We start from the raw sequence: 19,250 nt of genomic DNA, 5'->3' as shown, positions 1-19,250 counted from the left end.
AATAGTGTTTATTTTTATTATTATTATTGCTATTATTATATTTATTATTACATATTATATGCGTTTGCCTTAAAAAGTCAAAGAAAATTAATCTTAAATAAATAAAGGCCTGAAAAGACTAAACAAGGCGGGTTTTCGACCTCTCCAAAATGGCTGCCATATCCTGATAAATTCGTCACGTCCGGCTGATGCTCAAAGGAGCTACCAATATGAACCCCTTGCTTCCGGTAATGCCTCCTTTTCGGCAGCGGCTATTTCCTCGCCAACATGCCAGTAAGTATAGACAGGCATTATCGAAATGACATTTTTATAAGTTAACGGGCCTTCAGGGAGTCACCGCACGGCTCAACGTGTACATGCGAGACCAGCGATTCGATCGGTGCCGGTTTGAGACATATAGCCGGGTTTTGGACTGAGTTTGGCGGGACTAAATGTTCCCATTTGGGCGCATTTGCGAGCGCATTGTGATACAAGATGGCTGCGCACACACCGCAAACATGGAGCCAGTTCAACGACCGATGATACAGCCTCGAAAACCTAATATTCAGAGCTATATTTTCGCTTTGCTTGGTGTCTTTTAGAGTGGCCATCGACGTATTTTACCGGGAATGTTTGACTATTTGGGGAACAATTCGTGATCGATGTAAATGCGCACGTTGGGTTACCTAATCCAAGAAATGTAGGCCGATCGTGGAGCCTGAACGTGCACGTAGCACGAGCAAAACATGGCAACTGAAGCGTTTTTAAGCTAAATAATAAAGCTAAATGTCCCTGATAAAGCGCCTTTTCTTTTGAATTTGATAGCTTGGTATTATTATTTAATTTTCTCTAATTGCTCTCTATGAGTTGAATAACGCTTATCCTCTTTTATTTCCTCTTTTTCTTAAATCTTGTAGCTCGCAAAAGACTTGTTGCACCCATCCCCTGAGGAGGAGAAGAGGAGGCACAAGAAGAAGCGTCTTGTTCAGAGTCCCAACTCTTACTTCATGGATGTAAAATGTCCAGGTACGCTTTCTGTACACACACACACAGGTCACCTGGGGTTTGAGTTTTATCTGTGAGCGTTTGCGGGGGTTTGAGTTTTGGATTATCAACCATTGTGGTTGTTTTGCAGGATGCTACAAGATCACGACGGTGTTCAGCCATGCTCAGACAGTAGTGCTGTGTGTGGGCTGCTCTACAGTCCTGTGTCAGCCCACCGGAGGCAAAGCACGTCTCACAGAGGGTCAGTATTCATCTACAGCAGGGGTGTCCTCCGATGGCATTCAGTGGCCTGCTGATATAAACTCCGACTGTATCATGCATTTTTTTTTTTTATATATATATTTTGGGGGGTTTGTGGTAGAAGGAGAAATATCTAGAATGGGGATGATTTTTGCACTTTTAATGGGCATGCCACTAGATGAATTACAGGAAACGTGAGCCTCAGGGTGGGGTGTTCGTCCTGTCACCCATTTTTCCCCTGTGCCAGAACTTTAATACGCTTTTAGTGACTGAGGTTAGTCACACATCCAGACTCAGTTTTACTGGTAATACCAAATTCGTTGTCAAAGTGATGCTGCTATGTGTTATTCCAAACTGGAATATAGTTACGACTGGAATAATTTCAGACATTTAAAGCCTGGAATAGCAGATAGGCTACAGAACTATAGATGTCATCAAATAGCATTCAGAAAGTGCAGGACATCAACATCCAGGAGCTGATTTTGCTCTTTATGAAAAATCATGCTGTTGTCTTGTTTCTTACTGACAGAGGTGGGTGTCATTAATCTGGAAATGCCGATACAATTTTGTGTTGTTTCTAAATCATTATGACGTTTTGGCTGCACTGCTAAGTGACTGGACTTCCTCTGTCGTGGTCTTGCAGTCTCATTCCGGTGCCAGATCAACCTCAGTTTGCAGAAGGGTTGAGCTAGACCACTGGCTCCCCCCTTTCGAAGGCTGAGAACAGATTATTTACCGCCCTAAAGCTAGTGAGAGTGCAGATTTCAGGGTGGCTTGTTGAATTAGTGTACAGGGAATGGGGAAAATTAAAGCTGACCTAATCAGTCACATGACTGAAAGCAATGACTCTTGTATTGGTGCTGTGCAGCACAATGGCAGCATGCTATGCTCTGCATTAATCCTGTAGCCTGACTGTCATTGTCTCCGTTGGCAGGGTGCTCATTCAGGAGGAAGCAGCACTAGCTGTCCTCCCCGGAGCTGAAGGGGAGAGGAGGGGATGGACCGGTTGATATCAGCGTCTTCCGCCTTCGAGACTGCAGCGGCGGCGGACCCTGCGGCCCGATCGGAAACGAGATCTGGAGGCTTAACGGGACAGCAGATGGATTTCCTCTGTTAATGTTGACAGATGGTTTGTTGCTGTAACTCCACCCTCCAACCCTGTCTCTCTAAATAAAATGTTGTTTTGGCTAAAGGAATGGTTTGTGTGTCGTTATTATTGTTGTTTTGTTTTTTTAAGCTGGAAAATAAAGGTTGTGTTGTCACCTTTATGATAAAGTACTTAAGGTTACGGTTGGATTTTTATTACAATATCAAACTGTGCTGGAAGTTATACACATTTTATTACACAATCAGAAAGATGCAGCATTTACAGAATAAAAGCTGGCTTAGTTTATGCATTTAGTAGAGCTAAAAGTATCTCCTGATTATTTTGATCATGGACAACCTAAGAAGGTGAAATATTTCAGTCCACATCTGATAAGTAAAATCTTCCTGCAATAAATTCAAATTAAGTTTATTGGGCAAAGACGGTTTAATTTTCGTTTTTTATTGCTGCCACAGTACTAACTTCTACATTTTAAAGTTATTTCTGCTACAGAAAATATATTTTAATACAATTATACATCTCTTTTCCCTTTCTCTTCAAGTCTGTTTAAGCTGCAGTAAAGGCAGATAACTTCTCAAGCGTCCTTAGAAGCCTTCGTCTGCCATCCCTCTACCTGTCTTCTCCGCTCACGCTTGGAATCTCCGTCTTCCCCTCCCTCTCCCTGAGCAGGTGGCGGATGGAGGAATTCTGTGTTGACAGTGTGCTGGAGAGGAGCGGCATCAGGCTCCTGAAGCCCTCCCTCAGCTCCTCCACACTCTTCTCCAGAGTGTGGATGTGTGTGTCTAGATCCCCCCTGCAGCCCTGCACCTCCGACAGCACGTCATACATCAGGTTCTGCATCTTCGTATAAATCGGTGTGCAGTTAGGGGAAAGAAAAGAAAATTGCATCAGCAATTAGATTCTTTTATTTCTTTTTTGGGGTGTTAGCAGGACACAGGTGTTGCCTGCACTTCCTCTCATACCTTGTTAAGGTCCACAAGTGTGTTCCCCTGGTCAACAAGAATTCTCTTCTCCATCTTCACTTGCCGCAGCCTGGAGATAAAATTGCTTGGTTTTATGACAATGCTACTTTTTCATTTTAAGACGAGCAGTAATTTAAAGGGCCAGTCAGACACATGACCGGAGAAACAAGCCATAAACGCGACACGACGTCAACAGATTTTATGAGGACTTTGGTAGAGAGTAGCTCCCATAAAACAATTTAAAGGCATCTCTCTGGATTATGCAACGGCACCAAATGAAAATCTTCCAAATTTAGCAAGGAATGGTTGATATAAAAGTCAGCATAACTTGTGGCTTGAAGGAACAATTGCAGGCTAAAATGTACTGTAATTGCAGCAGTAGACAAGAGTGATATAGTAGTAATCAAGTGGCTTTTATTTAGAAGAAATATCTTCTTATAAGGTGTGGCGGAAAATCCCCGAGTGACAAAGCTGAACTTTTGCCTTTCAGAGACAATGTATATGGACACAAATGGCACTACTCCTTGGTTTTCATTTCATTTTGGTTGTTTCCATTTTTTACATGGGCTGGGCATCTAATTTAAATGACCTTTCATTGAATTCATACCTTAAATTTGTCATTTGCTTCAGATGACTATGTAGGAGAAGACGTGACTTTAAACGACTCGATTCAAACTGGGCGGTTCATTAGAAATCCTAAATTTGTTTTACAGTTAGGGCCGTGATTTTTTGATAATGACACAGTTTTTATAGTTTTGCCTCTGTACATCACCACAGTGGATTTAAAACCAAATAAAGTGTGACTGAAGTGCAGATTTTTAGCTTAAAATCAAACTATTTTGTACACAGTCGCCCGTTTTCAGTCCAAGAATTATTGGTCAACTATAAGTTTTAAATAAAAACATTGTTTTTAATACCTTTCATACTTATCAAACATTGTTGATTCTGTTCATCTGGACGTAGCGTTTTCAGTGGGAAAAACCTTTCGTCACTCATCCAAGTGACTTCTTCAGTCTCATCTTATAAACAGTACATTTGCACAATGACCAAACACAGCCCACTGAATGAACAATGGGCTGTGAGGCCGGTTCCTTGATCATTAATATGCAAATTGTCATGACCATTGATCAACGCTACGTCCAGATGAACAGAATCAACCTTGTGGGATTTACTTACCTGGATGTTTGAGCATGCATCAACACATTGTTTTTAATACTTGGGTGGAAGTCGCTTGTGAGTCTCTCTGCCTTCGATTTTGCGTGCAATAACTGAAAAGCATGCTCTGTTGGGTAGAGATCAGGTGACTGGCTTGGTCATTGAAGAATATCCCATTTCGTTGCTTTGAGAAACTGCAAAATTGCTTTTGGAGCTTCCTCTGGGTCATTATCGATTTGCACTGCAAGGCACTGTCTGATCAGCTTTGCAGCATTTAGCTGAGTCTGAGCAGAGAGTACATCTCTCCACACTTCATCTGTACATTATCAGTGTAACCAGTGACCCGGTTACACTGGCAGCCATACATGCCCATGCTGTAACTCTTCCTCCAGCCTGTCAGACAGATCACGCTGTATGCTTCGGATTTGTCTTGGTTTCATATGTCCTAAGAATTCTTTCAGAGCTGTGCAGCTGCTTTTAGATGTTTTCTGAGTCTAATCTGGTTTTCCTGTTGAAAACTGTGGTTTGCGCCTTGTTCTAAACCCTCTGTATTTACATTTGTAAAATAGTCTCTTGATTGTAGACTTTGAGAGTGATGCAACTGCCTTCTCCAGAGTGTTCTTAACTCGGTTAGGTGTTGTGTTGGAGTTGTTTTAAACTAAGGAAATTAATTTGGGATCATGCACCCAAGTGCTGTGGTCTGTTAGGCCCTTTGGTGCTGCTGAGCTGACCAGGACTTTCCTTCTTTTTCACAATGCACCACGTTGTTGATTTGGCCACTCCTAAAGTCTTTGCAATCTCTTTGCTTACATTAATTTTTCTTTTGCCTAATAATGACCTCCCTCACTTGCACTGACATCTCTTTGGGCTTCATGTTTAAAATTACAAGTTCAGCACTTTGAATCAGCTTCAGATATTATGTTTGCTTTATTTTTCGCTGAATGACGAGGGAACAGGCTTCACCTGGCCATAAAGCTTCTTATCAGTCAACTGTCCAGTTACTTTTTGAGCCTCTGAAAATGGTGAACGGTGCATAAAAACAACTGTGATTCCTAAACAGATGTTAATACTTTTGTAAAACCTCTTGTATGAAAGCTTAAAGTCTTCAATCACATCTATGATTTGAAACTGTGTCCAACTATTTATGGAATTATGGACCTAATACTATATTAGAGAGAATGAGAAAGGCTGGAGGAGGAAAGTAGATCTATTCATTTTTTAATGGCACATAATTTAAAATGAATTTAAAATGAGCGGCATTCAATCATTTCAGGCAGTGATTGATAAAGAGGTTATTATTATTATGTGTGGGTTAAGTGCCTTACTGGTGGATGGCCAGGAGCAGCTTCCGCTGGTGCATGCGGACTTTGCTGTGGTCTTTTAACAGCTTAGTGTGCTTGTAGATAAGCCAAGTCTCTCTCAGCACATTCGCTGCAGCAATTTTTATCTGGTGAAAAGAAGAAAAATCACGGGGAGAGTTATTGTATGTTTATGCACAAAATCTTAAGAGTGCTGTTATTTACGGCACTTGCTGAAAAACACTGAAAAACGCTGACAAAAGCTGGAACGAATCCCAGTGCACCATGGGCAAATTTTTAAAATCGAAAATGAGGAAAAAATCGAGTGAGCCAATTCCTCCATTTTCCAAAAAACTTTATTCATTTAGTATCCATACAGAACAGGAAAAAAATAATGCCAATCAAAGCAAACTGATTTTATTGGAAGATGATGCCACTTGTTTTGAAGATTTTAAGTCAGATTTGTTTTCTGGCATTCAAAAAGTCCTGGATTTTGAGTAAAATAAGTCAATTTGTGGTATCTGATATCAAATCCTGCATGGTACGGTGTACAAACAGGAAAGAAGTGAAGCCTTTGAATAATATCTCTTACTTTTGGACATGTTTAATCATCAATAACAATTTAAAAAAAAAAAGGAGATACTAGTATTCACCCTCTTGGAGATGTGTGAGTCCATCATGAAATTGTGAACATGTTTCTCTGCCCTGGTCAGCTCCAGCTTCCTGGCAACCACTGCCACCACCAACACTGTGCAGCCGGCTCCCTGCAGGAGTCACAAACGTTTAAACGTTCAGATTGAGATTTGCATTCAGAGTCAGCGCTCGCTCGTTACAGAGACAACTATCCACCCTCTGCCTCACCATTATCCCGGTGAGGAGGCAAATGCTGCGTCCACAGTAAGTGTGGGGGACCACATCTCCATACCCGATAGACAAGAAGGTGACGGAGACCATCCACAGGGCCTCCATGTAGTTGCTACTCAGGTCCCTGTAGTTGTGGTGTCTGCAGAAATAAAACAATCTACTCACACTGATATCTGTGCACAATCCCCTGTTTTTTATCCTAGATTTACATACAAATATATACTGGTATATATATTTTTTGAACCTCTCTGAATTTATGTTGCATTTTACAAAAAAATACTACTTTTCATAAGGCTTATGTCTGTGTGAGTTCACAATCCTGCATGTTATGGTATTCTTAAGTGCTTGAAAAGAAGGCAACTGGACTTCTTGGTTCATGAAGACATTTAGACTCTCATGTTGGAGGGTATTTCAGCGCTAAATAACTGATAGAGAGTCCCAGATATTTAAATCCTACTAGGAGGTGTCCCATTGGTGGTTGTCCTGATGGTGGTTGAGCCAATCATGGGTGTTGTCACATGAGCTAAGGTGTGAAAAAAGGCCAGGGTTAAGGTGTAAAACGTCGCAGTATCAGGTTAACGGTCACACGAGGGAAGGTGTGAGTAGTGCTTGAACTGCCCAAGAAGGGATGTCAAGATTTTAGGTGGCTGATACCTGGTGTCATAAGCCACCACCTTTGATCAGCGATAGTTATTCACAGTAGACGGAGATGGCCTCCTTTAGAGGTAGAGGTCCCAGGAATCGTCAATGCACTGTACAGCAAACACTGCGCTGTTCAGTTTGAGTGCTGAGATGCACACCGGCGTATTACCTGGTCTGTAGTACACTGGGGCAGTGATGTATTTCCATCTGTCATCCTGTTTCTCCTGCGTTGGTTTCTGAGGTTTTTTCCTTGCCATCTTCATCAATTTAATGAAGGCCTGGTTAGGATAACCACATGTTTAAGAGCTTTCATTATGTGTGTACATCCCCTTTTTGTCCACGCTGCCTCGGAGGGGTTGCAGGCTCACCCCATGTAGGTGGTTGCAGTCAAAGAGCAGGTCATGGTCTGTGTTGAGGTTTCCATCCACCTTCATGAGCACAGCAGAGTCCAGGAATGGTAACTTATCATCCTTGGTATCCTCTCAGGTGAAGTTAATGTTTCTGTTCACTGAGTTGATGCGTTCGGTGAAAGCCTCTTCTTCTTAAGTTTCAATATTGATCCAGCTGCCAACCACATATCGGAACCAGTGAGTAGCTTGTGGTTGTCCCTCTGAAAGAGCCCGGATCTTCCTCCATGTAAAGGTTATGGTGACACTGGGAATAGCACTTTCCCAGTGTCACCAGACAAAAGCACTTTCATGCTTTTGTCTGTAGAAAGAGGCAGAGGTCTAATGGGGTGCAGATCTGATCGTTTTGGACAGATGGTTTGAGGGAAGAGTAAAGGAGGCCCACTGTGAACGACACCAGCTATCAGCCACCTACAATGCAGTCTTGAGACCCCTCCCCCAGGCTTTTCTGCCTCCGCACTCACATCTTGCCTCAGTTGACCTCAATAGCTCACATGATGGTGGCGTGTCTTACAGAGGTTTGCACCTCAGAACTGCAGACACCTCTTGTACGAGAGGCGAAATGTCCTCACGTCTTCAAGATCACTATCATATTCAAAATCACATTAGCAGCATCATAGATTAGCTGATATTTAATCTTGTCAATATCATGCCGCCTGCACAGATAAGGAACAGCGGAAGAAAATTCGATTTGCTGCTGCCAGTGGGAAGATTTTACTACTACTCTTTATCTGCCAGAAGTTGGGCGAAAATGAAACATTAGATATCCCAGAGAGCCGGAGCCAGTCTACAAATATCCTGACATACCTCTCGCAGACATGTAAGCCCCATGCCGCCACAATCCACAGAGAAACACTGAAAATCATCAGCACGGTCCCGGGGTAGGTGGTCATCAGTGTTTTCCCCACAAACCGGGTGTTGAAGTGTATCTGAAGATCACAAACGGGATACGTTACATCATAATTTGACATTAGGGGCCTACTTAACCAAACTATTTAGGATAGCACCTTTCAGATTATGATTATATAATACAGAGGACATGAGGGCTAAGAAAACTTGTTCTCAATCTGGCTTGACACATGGATAGTAGGTTTGGTATTGCAGAAGCAGGGGACAGAGGTTGTTTTCATCACTCTTAAATAGCATTAGTAAGGGAAGGGATTAGGCAGGTGGGTATTATCAACTGTGGAAAAGAAAAGCAGACAAGTAAAGGAGAGCTAGAGAGGGACATAGCCAACATGTGAAACCACAGGGGTTCATTGGGGCGAAACTGTGATAATCACACCTCAAGTGTCACACCTCTACAGACCTCTCGGCCCACCTAGACATAAGACATAAAGAGATGTGCATGAAATGTTTATAAAAGAAAGCCCAGACCCAAATCATTATCCAAAATATAGACTTAAAATCCCACGAATCCTGCTCCAAAGCCTAGAATTTTTCTCCTTTCTTCAATTTATATGTGTTATGATCTCATCACAGTACTATCCAAGCCAGATAAGCCCAAAGCCAGATTCTGCAGGGGGAGCACAAAGGTGACTTCCCACCTTGTTCAGCGCCCCGATACTGCGTGAGGCCGTGTCTGTGAAGAGGCGGCTGTGCAGCATCATTGCCCGACCGAGCAGGTAGAGCCTCAGGAACATGGGCAGAGCCAGGACGATCTCCAGCTCTGTCTCTGACAGTGTCATGCGGGTCTTGACCTGCAGGAAGTAGGCCTGCAGACCCACTGGATAAGGATGAATGGCCACCGCTGCCAGCTCCAGGACTATAAGAGCCAAACGGTCCGTTGTCATGGCAATCCGCCAATCCTCTGCACCAATATCATGAACGTAGAGCTGCCAGGGGGATCAGAAGAGTGCATTAGTGTGCAAGCGATTTCTGTGAAGAACTGTGCACAGTTTGTGGATCACAGCACAGAACGAACTATAAAATTATATTTACTGTCTTTTCTCTGAGTCAGACTTCTAAAAATACTTAAGATGAATAATCTGAGACTCAAAATCACCATTTGGTTTTATTATTTTAGGCATCACGAACTATAAAGGCTGCTGATTGGTTGCAAAGGCAAATTTCCAAATGTAAAGAACAAGTTACCTGCACCTCACACCAGTGATATGCTATGATGAGGCCAATCAGGAGGAGTGTAGAAAAACTGATGACTGACTTGAGTGCCAGGGAGTAGATGGAGCTCTGTGGGTGACACACACAAATATGACATCTCTGTCAGCTGATGACCTTCATTATGAAGTTCAGGCTATGAAAAGATATCAACAGTCATAATCTTATGTCCATGTATGTGCATAACCACATGCTTGATCTTCCTGTGCATGTTTTCTATAACACTTTTACAAATCTTTTACAGGCTAGAGTTCCCGCCCACCCTCACACTCCCTTCCTCTCTGACCTTGCTGTAGATGCTCCAGGAGAGCTCCGTCTCCATCACCATCACCACAACACCGAATATCCCCACCGCCAGGGCGCAGTCATTCAGGCGTTGCCTCTTCAGAAACAGTGCCCTTCTGCGAACCAGCCGCCAGCCGATGTTGTGGGACCTCCGGTACCGGTCGTCGTCGTCATCGGTTTTGTGCTTTGGGCTGGTCTTAGGGCTGCAAGTGGGGCTCGTGCTGGGGCACTCAGCTCCTGGCAGCAGGCCTTTTGCCTCACACGGATCCTGACGATGTTCGGTCTCCTTGTTGTGTTGCTGGGGGTTGTCGTCCTTGCTGGTGATTATTATCTCTGGAAGACTCTGGCGGTCTTGCATCTCCACAGAAACGTTACCAGACTTGCGTTGACCTTGACCGTCGACATCCCTGATTTCTCGGGGTGACCTGCAGGGGCCCTCAAAGGGTGACCCACAGCGAGCAATCGGCACATCAGTGAAAGATGTGACTTTTTCCTGCAGTCTGTGGCATCCTGAGAGTTTGCCTTTGCACTGGTGGTTTCGGTCTTTTTGACCTGGCCTACTCCCCCCTGACCTTTTCTCACCCTTCTTCTCTTTCCCTTTGGATTTGTCTCCCCTTTTGTTGCAGCGAGGAGATGGCGTGACATAAAGGTGGCCGTTGTATAAAGGTGTGGTGGCCATGGCCTGGGTTCTGTCCAGCCACACGGGGTGCTCGGCTGCTGTTTGGACCGTGTGGTGAATCCCACATAGCGGGGCACACGCCTGGGGCTGAGGAACCATCCTCGGTGGCAGGATGGGGCGCTGGACATCCACCTCATCTCCATCTACCATTGAGGAGGTCATGGAAGGAGGATGCTCCATGATGAGAAGGCTAAACAGTCTTTGAAAGAGGGTTAGAGAGACAGATGACAATGTTAGACAACATGGGAAACCACTGAATGCGGTTTGAAAAGAAGCTTCAGTCACGGGAAGCTTAGTGAAGAGATTTTATTATGGTTTTTACATTTGTTGTATTCACATGATCATCATAGAGAATAACTAAAAAAGCAACAAAACTATAATGTTTTTAAAACATAAAGTAATCAAAATGTACTAGTTGTGTAAGCTCCAAATGTTTTCCTATCACATATTTTGTTCTTACCTTTCGGGTCAGTGTTCCCAGTCTGTAGGAAATCCACAAACTCAGACTTAAAAAAGGCCTTAAGTCTGAGTTTAATCTGTTTATTTCCCTCCTGGTATTTCAGAGTTGCATCTCAAGGTCCTGAAGGTCACATGTGCTTAAATCACAGAGATCCTAAAGTAAATATCCAATATTCAGATCATTAAAAATTTCAGGCTGGAACACCAGTGAGCCGTGGTTTGTTCGGATCAGAATATTCCAAACGTCCGCACTCTTCACACAGTCTACGAACTTCCCAGAAATCCATCAGCAGCCTCAGCATCACGGAGCTCCTCCCATAAATTTAAGCGAAGTTTATGAACTCCTGCATATGACGACATATACCCACGGATATCCATTACATTTTCAGGCTTTTATTCCTGTGTTCGTCCGCATTTCCCACTGCGTTAATGTCCGCTGTCAGGGCATCTTCCTCAAAGCTGGAGGGGCTTAATGACCGCAAAGTCTCTAAGTTGCAGATGTTGTGTGGAGCGAAGGCAAAGAGAGTCATCTGTCATCAGAGCTTTTTTTTAGCTGGGATTGGCAGACTTCATCCTCCCTATATTTGTGTGTGTGTCTGTGTGTGTGTAAGAGGGAGCGAGAAAGGCTGCTTAAATATAGGTGGCCTGGTGTCAGAAATAAGCCTGAAATTATTTAAAAGTCTGATAAGAAATGAGACTTCATTAATTGGTATCATTATAGTGAAGGGAGGAGTGTGTTATGCAATCTTTTTTTTCAGAATAAATCTAATCTTCAAAATGGAATAACAGTCAATTTGAAATCAGACAGAAGATTAGATTTGAAGATTAATCAAGCGAGACACAGATCTGCTGCTTATGAGCTTATGAAATATCAAATATGTCACTTCTGAATCAAACAATATGCACAGAGCACAGTGAAGTATTAAGTATTAAAGTCATAACAATGACATTCGGCGTCATCTAAATCCTTGTGACAGATGGGTCTGCAGATAATAGACCTCCCTCCAAATGGAAAGACCCAAGGAGCAAAGTGTGGGCGGAGCGCATCCGGATAGTGGCAGGATGAAGAACGGCATTATCTAATCTGAAGACAACATGTATTTGAAGACGGCCTGAAACACAAGAACGGTGTTGCTGTTGGTGCGGAGGGGGAGTGACAATATAGCTCTGGTCTGATCATCCATTCTGAAAATGTACTTCTTTATTATACATCCGCCCAGATGTAAAATAGATTAATGCTGCTAAAACTACTCTGCTTAACTCTTAGCCAGAGACTTAGACAGATGCTGCTGTCTGGATTTCTTTGTTTTGATATTCTGCAGGCAGTGAGTTCCCGGTTGCCTGAGCCCCAGTGCATGACTGTCAGCACCATACTGCCTTTGCAGATGGTTTGTGGTGAATACAGCCTGCACCTGATGCACTTGGAGGGGAAAAGACTCCAAAACATCCTAAATATGACTGTTTGGTTGGATTAAACAGAGCAAAACTGGTTCGGGAGACAATACAAAAGTTCTCAAATTATGTTGTCGTTTTAATAACAAGCTGCTGAAAGGATATATGCACATCTGCAAGGCTTCAAATTAATTCAAGCTTGCTGCCAAGTGCTTATAAATCCTGTCCGCTCTAGCTGGTAGCTAAGTATGTCAATTCTTCTTGCCTGTGTGGCCAGTAGCCAGCACATCTTCAATTAGTCACTTCCTCTGCAAATCATCCTTTGGTTGTTAAGAAAGTGAAACCAAGCTGGGGAATTTGGAGTGCATTAATTGCTCTGGATGGTAAATGGCAAATCTGCATCGTGGCCTGAATCTTTTAGTGAGTGGGAGTTCATCCTCTGGACAGGATATTAATTACTTAAGTCTCATCTGTTGGGAAACATTAGTTAACCTAAGATGCACACATCGGTCATACAGTTTTATTCTCAAGGTTAAACATCTTGTTTATGGTTATAGAGTCTGACATTTACTTTAATACTAGCCACTTTATTAGGTTCACTTGTTAAACTGCTGCTTAAAATAAATATCAGCTAATCAAATGGCAGCAAGTCAATGCATTTAGGCAACTAGACATCATCAAAATGATCTGCAGAAGTTAAATCTGTGTATGAGAATGGGAAGAAAGGTGATTCAAGTACATGTGATATGTTTTTTTTTTTTAGCACCAGACGGGAAGGTCTGAGTATTTCAGAAACTGCTGATATGCTGGGATTTTCCCTCACAATCATCTCTAGGGTTTACAGAAAATTATCAAAAAAGAGAAACTATCTGATGAGCAGCAGATCAGGTCAGAGGAGAATGGGCAGACTGCTTCGACCTGTTAGGAAGGCAACAGAAACTCAAATAGCCATAATCCAAAAAGTTGCATTACATCACACTCACTATTCAGCCGAGTGTTCTTAGCTGTTGAAATGTTTCCTGCCGGCAAACACTGGAATATGTTTGCACATTTGTTCCCTGTTGTGAACAGCCTGCCTTCACTTTGTAACCACTGCAGCATATAAAGACAAAAATTGCTGTCAGATCAGCTTCAGCCCCTTAACTCAGTCATTCTGTGCCAAACTGTTTTGCTCTGAACTTACCACTTACAATCAGCAGCGCAGTTTGGACTGAATTTGCATAAATGTCACCCACACACGCAAAAAAAAATTACAGGTTTTATTCCTCCAGTTAATGGCCTGAGAGATGAATAAAAGGCATGAATGAAATGTACCTGAAACAGCAGCATGCTGGGCAGCTCAGGAAGGAAACGCTTATAGATGTGGTTAATATGTCCTGAATAATCTTTTGACTAATCTAAATATGAAGACATTTAAAGCCTCTCAAGTAATCTAATCTTTTTCCTTTAGCAAGTTAGTCAGTCTGAGATGAGCATTGCTGTGTCTTTATGTCTTTATAGGTGGACAGTCTTTCCAGTTGTGCAGTCTTAAGCGAGTCCATACACAAGAGTCATTTCATTTAACAGTAAGTAAAAACAAAAATACAATATGTTTATCCTTTATTACTTTATTAGGTACACCTGTGGCAAGGTTTTTGGTGCCAGACGGGTCGGTCTGCTTGTATCGTGATGACACACATCTCACAAAGCTCAAATCATCTCAAATTGGTTTCTTGAATGTGAGAGTGAGTTCACTGTATTCAAATGTCCTCCACAGTCACAAGATCTTAGTCCAATAGAGCACCTTCAGGATGTGATGGAACAAAAGATTAAAATGTTGGATGTGCAGCAAACAAATCTGCAGCAACTGTGCTACGAATTAAAGAAGTTTTAAGGGCAAAAGGATGCCCAATCCAGTACTACAGAGGTGCACCTAGTAAAGTGTCCAGTTAGTGTATATTTAAATGGACAACATATGATATTGGGCAAACCTGTATTATATTACATGACAATTATGTATTTTAGAAACTTGAGAATAACAGTACTGAAGAGTAGAAAAATGTTAACCCCACTAAGATCAGTAAAAGGTCAAATGTGTTAAAAAGAAGCACAATCTACAGAAAAAATGACCCAGAAAATAAGGAGATATTTAAAAGATGTTTTTGACAAAGGATAGATGTTGTATGATGTAAATATCAAGTCAAAAACCTCTGAGTGATAGAGCTGTGATATTTAAAATTAATAGAACTTACACAGTTGTCATTTTTTTTTTAAATATTTCCTCTAGTTTTACTGATAAGTGCCAATCAACTCACTCATTCATATACTACTTTAGGTGCTTCGATATTACTGTGCTATGGTTTTGCTATTAAACTGTTTTTTTAGTAGCGACACTAGCCAAAGAAATGGAAGCCCTCTGCTACTTTGTCCAGAGTTAAGAACTGAGCTGGTGACAAAGGGTAACCCTGGAAAAGTCAAACATCATTGATTGATCAATAATTGTACTAAAGTTTGTTGACACAGGTTGCCAGTGGTGGAAATGTGCATTTTGGCATTCTATGGTATGGTATGCTAGTTTATTGTTTTTCCATGAGGACTGTAGAGGTCTGTGAATTTCAATCGGCAACTGCCTACATGAGGTTTGGTTCGGCTCCTGAAATTCAGAGAAATGATCTCTAATTAAAAAGCACTGCACATGTTCGAATAACCATTTCATTATTAAAACACCTTCATTGTCCAATTGGGGTTTTACATTTTGTCGAGTGAGAAAGTACAAAGCCTGCCCTTGTAATCAGAGATCACCCAACGTCTGGCTTGAACCCACAACTGTGATTAAGAGTCTCATGCTCTACCATCTGAGCTAACTGGGCTATGTCATGATATAATAAACATAATTTTTCCATCTGAAATATGTTTTTCAGAATGCACTCTCCTTACAAAACTCAGTAGTTTGTATGGCCCACATGCGTGTATGCATGCCTCACAATTTTCCATCTGAAATATGTTTTATGATTTTTAGGGGGGAGGCTAAAATTATTCATTGGTCATTGATATTAGATTAAACTCCAAATACTGTGTAAAAGATAATGAGGTAGTTAGTTCAAATTTAAAAAGCTAACATAGTTCTTTGGAACAAAAATATATTTTTAGAATGGCATGTTTGATGATGGCAATTTTTATTTTATGAAATAAGCAATACTTAAGATAAGAGCAAAGCTAAAGGATAGGTCCAGTGTGCTTTCAAATGGTCCTAAAGTAAGTAAATACTTATACGCAGAATATAAAAAACTAACATTATATATAGGAAAAATGTTAATTTTAATTTTTTGTCCTATAAATAACATAACTGAAATAAACAATACTAATAAATCAAGTAATTGTTAAATGTATGCTTGCTGATGCTTCATCCGCTCTACTTTATATACTCTTGTGTTGGGGGTCCTTCAGGCGAGTGGTGGTGTCATTTCCTTGGGGCTGCTCCCTGCTGCTAGACATCATAGGACCTCACCAATAATGCCACACATTCTCTCCAACTTCAAAATAAGGTCAGAGAGAAGTGAAATCTACCCCCCCCCCCTTTTTTTAATGGAATCACTGGAAAATGTGTGTACTCAAATAAAATTAAAGCGCTTGAATCAGTTAAATGCAAATTTAACTCAAGTCATCTGGCTCTGTCACAATATTTATTGATTTTAAACCAAACCTGACAAGTGATAGGTAGATGTAATTCAGACGCCAGATCATAAACGATAAATCATACGTGTCTCAGACGTTTATTTTACAATAAATGGGACAGTCATTTACTAAATGAACATCAGGCTATATTAAATAAGGATTAAAACTAGACACTGAGATCCTAAACTCATAAGGAAAGTGCCCACTGAGACTATAAATCAAGTGATCAGCTGGCTCCTTTTCTCGCAGACCTCTGTGCATCTGATTTCTTTTTAAAGCAGACGAGTCGCCCCCTGCTGCTCAGTAGAAAGAATGCAGGTTTAAGCCACTCGGTGACATCGCTTTTTTCACCCGGTGCAACTCCATCTTAATATTCAATCAAGGCTGCTCCCTGACTCCCAAAGAGAGATGTGGAACAGATTTTACACTGAATGCTCTTCCAAGCTAGTCTAGTGCCAGGCTTGGGATTGGCACTGGACGAGCTCGTGACCGCCTGAGGCTGTGTTTGTGTCTCCTCCTGTCATGGATCTTTAGTGTTGGACCCAGTCTTTTGTATTTTTTAGAATCCTAACTTCTGTTTATCATTAAATATGTTTGATTCTTAGTTGGTTTAGTTTTTCCTCCTTCCTTTGTATTTGTCTCTTGTTACTGGTGTGTACTGCCTTATATGTGCTTGCATTTATTCTTTAGTTTTTTATCTTACCTCCACAATATGTCGAGTCCTTGTTCCCCAGTTTTTCCTTATCCTTAACTGAGCTTGCTTTTCCTTTGTATTGTGTAAAGCAAATGTACTAACCACTAAACCAGTCTAGATGTCATAAATGAAGCTACAATCATATTTTTGATTTTGCTGCATCAGCTGTGATACTTTAAAACTGGTTCATTGTGAGAAATAAAAGGTAATAGAAATACTAAGCCGAAAGAAGTACTCTTAGATATCACTTCATAACATTTTATAGGATTAGAGTCCAGCAGCTGCAGGGCTTACCGGGACAGGATCAAATTGCCCATTAGAAGAGAACTTCATCCACTCCAGAAAAAAGCCACTCTGACAAATCAGACCTCACAGGAAAATGGATGTATGTGCTGCTCTTGTCGATAACACACTATTAAGTGAAGGGGACGTGTCAGCGCAAGAAAGGGCCTAATCCAATCAGCAGAGTAATTAAAAACACCACAGCACAGCAGCCACTACGGCTGATGGCTGCATTGTCAGAGGCACCATTCAGCATGTAGCACAGAGGGGGGGATAAACAGTAGTCATGCCAGGTCAGAGAAATGGCCATCTCACCACTGCTGCTGTGTCATTAGATTTACAATCAGGAGCCGCACAGTTAAAAGGCAAATATTCAGAGAGTGACAGAGACCAAGAGCACCCCATGATGGCCATAACCCTGGTTCTCTTCATTCCAGCCGCCATAATCATTAATATGGCTTTAATTCACATCCTGCTCTGTGTTTCTATTCACTCGCTGGCATTGTTTCCTAATTAGCCTTCTCTTTATGGCCCCGACTCTCATCATCTTCTCGTGCCATTTAGCCCAGTTTCTTCCTTGTTAATTACCACCACCACCTCTCTCTCCACCCAGCACACACTCAGAGCCAGAGCTGCCGAGCTGCAAGCCAGCGTGCAGTAGGAAAACACACCACCAGATGTCACCCACGCTTCAATGCCTCCAATCTGTATTTTTATGAAGGCTAATGGATTTTGTTCTTGGCACCGTGTCACACTCGGTGCTGGTGAGTGTGTGTTTGTGTGTGTTTTTTCACCAGGTTAACACAAAATACATTATGCACATATTTAAGCAGTAATATTTGCAGGGGTGCAGAAGGAGCAACAGGATGCTTCTCCTCCTCCTCCTCTGGTGATACATTGCTGGGGCACACCATGTGGCCTCGCTCCACGCTTGGTGCAGTTTGCCGTGCTTTAGCCGGTGACTTGGCCATCCTTCTTCTCCCCTCCGAGGGCCACTCTCCTTCCTCTGTGTGCAGCCGAGCATGAATCTGCAGCTCGGGAGGCGCTCTGGATGTGTGTGTCAGGCTGCCTGGGAAAGGGGTAATTCCGAAGGGCAGTAGAAGTAATAGGGTAATCTATTATACAGTCCAACTCTTTTCTTCCTCTTTTTCTTGCCCCCACCCCGCCGTCCTCTTTCTCAGTCTTTCAGTTTCTCGCTGCCTCTGCCCTTGCATCAGCATTTCATGAGGACAAATGAGAAGTAGGGTTTAACTATGCACATTCCCGCTGCCCTCCTGCAGAGCCCAGCACTTTCTCAATTAAACCGGAGTCTGTCTGCCCCGCAGGATTCAAAGCTCACCGAGCGACGAGTGTGGGAAGCTCACACACAGCAGACAGTTTCCAGTCCAGCAGTGCGTGATCACAGCCATAACCAGCCCGTGTTATCATATATGCAGCAAACTGCAATATAGTTTTGACAGGTGCACACGTATAGCAGGCACAAAGCAAACATAGTCACAGTGGGGACACTGTCAAGGGAAGGATGTATGACACTCCAGGGATTTATGAAGGATTCAGCTTTTATAGTGTGAGGGAGAAGTTCAATCTAGCGATATGTGGGGCTGTATGAGCAATTTGTGCAGAAAAAACTGACACAGAGTGGAAAAAAATCACTATAATGTGCATTTTATCAGTTTACTGAGAGAAGTATAAGCAGTTATGTGTTACTTTTGGTGCTTGCCACATGAATTTATGCACGCGTTGAGCCTATGTCAAACATTTTTCACCCTGCTGCATCGATCAGGCCCTTTTTCCCCACTTAAACTCCTTCTCCGTTAGTGTTAAGAGCACTTAAAATCGTGTGCCTCATCAGTTTCTATTGTCTTTAAAAAGGTCAGCCCACAGTGATAGGGCAATTAAACTCTCTCCTTCCTCCCATCCGTCCCCACACTTCACTGTTTTATCGTCAAACCTTTCACCCCATCACTGACATTTTCTCTCTTCTTCTCTCCATTTTAGTCCCACCTCCCAGAGAGACAGAGACAGAGAGA

General features: G+C 42.2%; 2 protein-coding genes and 1 non-coding gene across 4 annotated transcripts; 2 read left to right on the top strand and 1 right to left on the bottom strand.

The window, feature by feature from the left end:
* Nucleotides 1–158: 158 nt before the first annotated feature.
* Nucleotides 159–2,416, top strand: rps27.1 (ribosomal protein S27, isoform 1). The gene is made up of 4 exons (XM_084919572.1): nt 159–273; nt 897–1,005; nt 1,115–1,225; nt 2,159–2,416. Exons 1-4 carry the CDS (start codon nt 268–270, stop codon nt 2,185–2,187), a joined length of 255 nt encoding a protein of 84 aa, XP_084775698.1. The 5' UTR covers nt 159–267; the 3' UTR covers nt 2,188–2,416.
* Nucleotides 1,824–1,953, top strand: LOC146363061 (small nucleolar RNA SNORA35). The gene has a single exon (XR_014799365.1). It is a non-coding gene; the product is annotated as a small nucleolar RNA SNORA35 (small nucleolar RNA).
* Nucleotides 2,417–2,754: 338 nt separating the features above from the next.
* On the bottom strand, nt 2,755–11,742 carry LOC146363059 (small conductance calcium-activated potassium channel protein 2-like). Of its 2 annotated transcripts, none has more exons than XM_084919570.1 (10): nt 11,200–11,742; nt 10,062–10,938; nt 9,752–9,847; nt 9,205–9,492; nt 8,465–8,586; nt 6,606–6,747; nt 6,398–6,508; nt 5,772–5,893; nt 3,292–3,361; nt 2,755–3,169 (listed from the first exon to the last, which is right to left on the bottom strand). In XM_084919570.1, the coding sequence occupies exons 2-10, from the start codon at nt 10,917–10,919 to the stop codon at nt 2,939–2,941; spliced, it is 2,040 nt and encodes a 679-aa protein (XP_084775696.1). In that variant the 5' UTR covers nt 10,920–10,938; nt 11,200–11,742; the 3' UTR covers nt 2,755–2,938. The 2 variants fall into 2 exon arrangements, with proteins under 2 accessions (XP_084775696.1, XP_084775697.1); XM_084919571.1 differs by having other exon boundaries at nt 2,755–3,163.
* Nucleotides 11,743–19,250: the final 7,508 nt, after the last annotated feature.

This window comes from Perissodus microlepis, chromosome 22 (genome assembly GCF_051167445.1).
Source record: "Perissodus microlepis isolate ML-2025 ecotype Zambia chromosome 22, ASM5116744v1, whole genome shotgun sequence".
NCBI lineage: Eukaryota > Metazoa > Chordata > Actinopteri > Cichliformes > Cichlidae > Perissodus > Perissodus microlepis.
The sequence above is the reverse complement of the archived record's forward strand: the minus strand, read 5'-3'. Positions and strand labels throughout refer to the sequence as shown.

What these genes read in the sequence shown, in the direction of transcription:
- rps27.1 (XM_084919572.1), top strand. An exon ending in CATGGATGTAAAATGTCCAG is followed by an intron (nt 1,006 to 1,114) that starts GTACGCTTTCTG and finishes GTTGTTTTGCAG; the next exon opens with GATGCTACAAGATCACGACG. An exon ending in CAAAGCACGTCTCACAGAGG is followed by an intron (nt 1,226 to 2,158) that starts GTCAGTATTCAT and finishes CTCCGTTGGCAG; the next exon opens with GGTGCTCATTCAGGAGGAAG.
- LOC146363059 (XM_084919570.1), bottom strand. Translation starts at nt 10,919, where the DNA reads ATGGAGCATCCTCCTTCCATGACCTCCTCAATGGTAGATGGAGATGAG. An exon ending in GCCTCCTCACCGGGATAATG is followed by an intron (nt 6,509 to 6,605) that starts GTGAGGCAGAGG and finishes TGACTCCTGCAG; the next exon opens with GGAGCCGGCTGCACAGTGTT. An exon ending in CACTTGTGGACCTTAACAAG is followed by an intron (nt 3,170 to 3,291) that starts GTATGAGAGGAA and finishes ATTTATACGAAG; the next exon opens with ATGCAGAACCTGATGTATGA.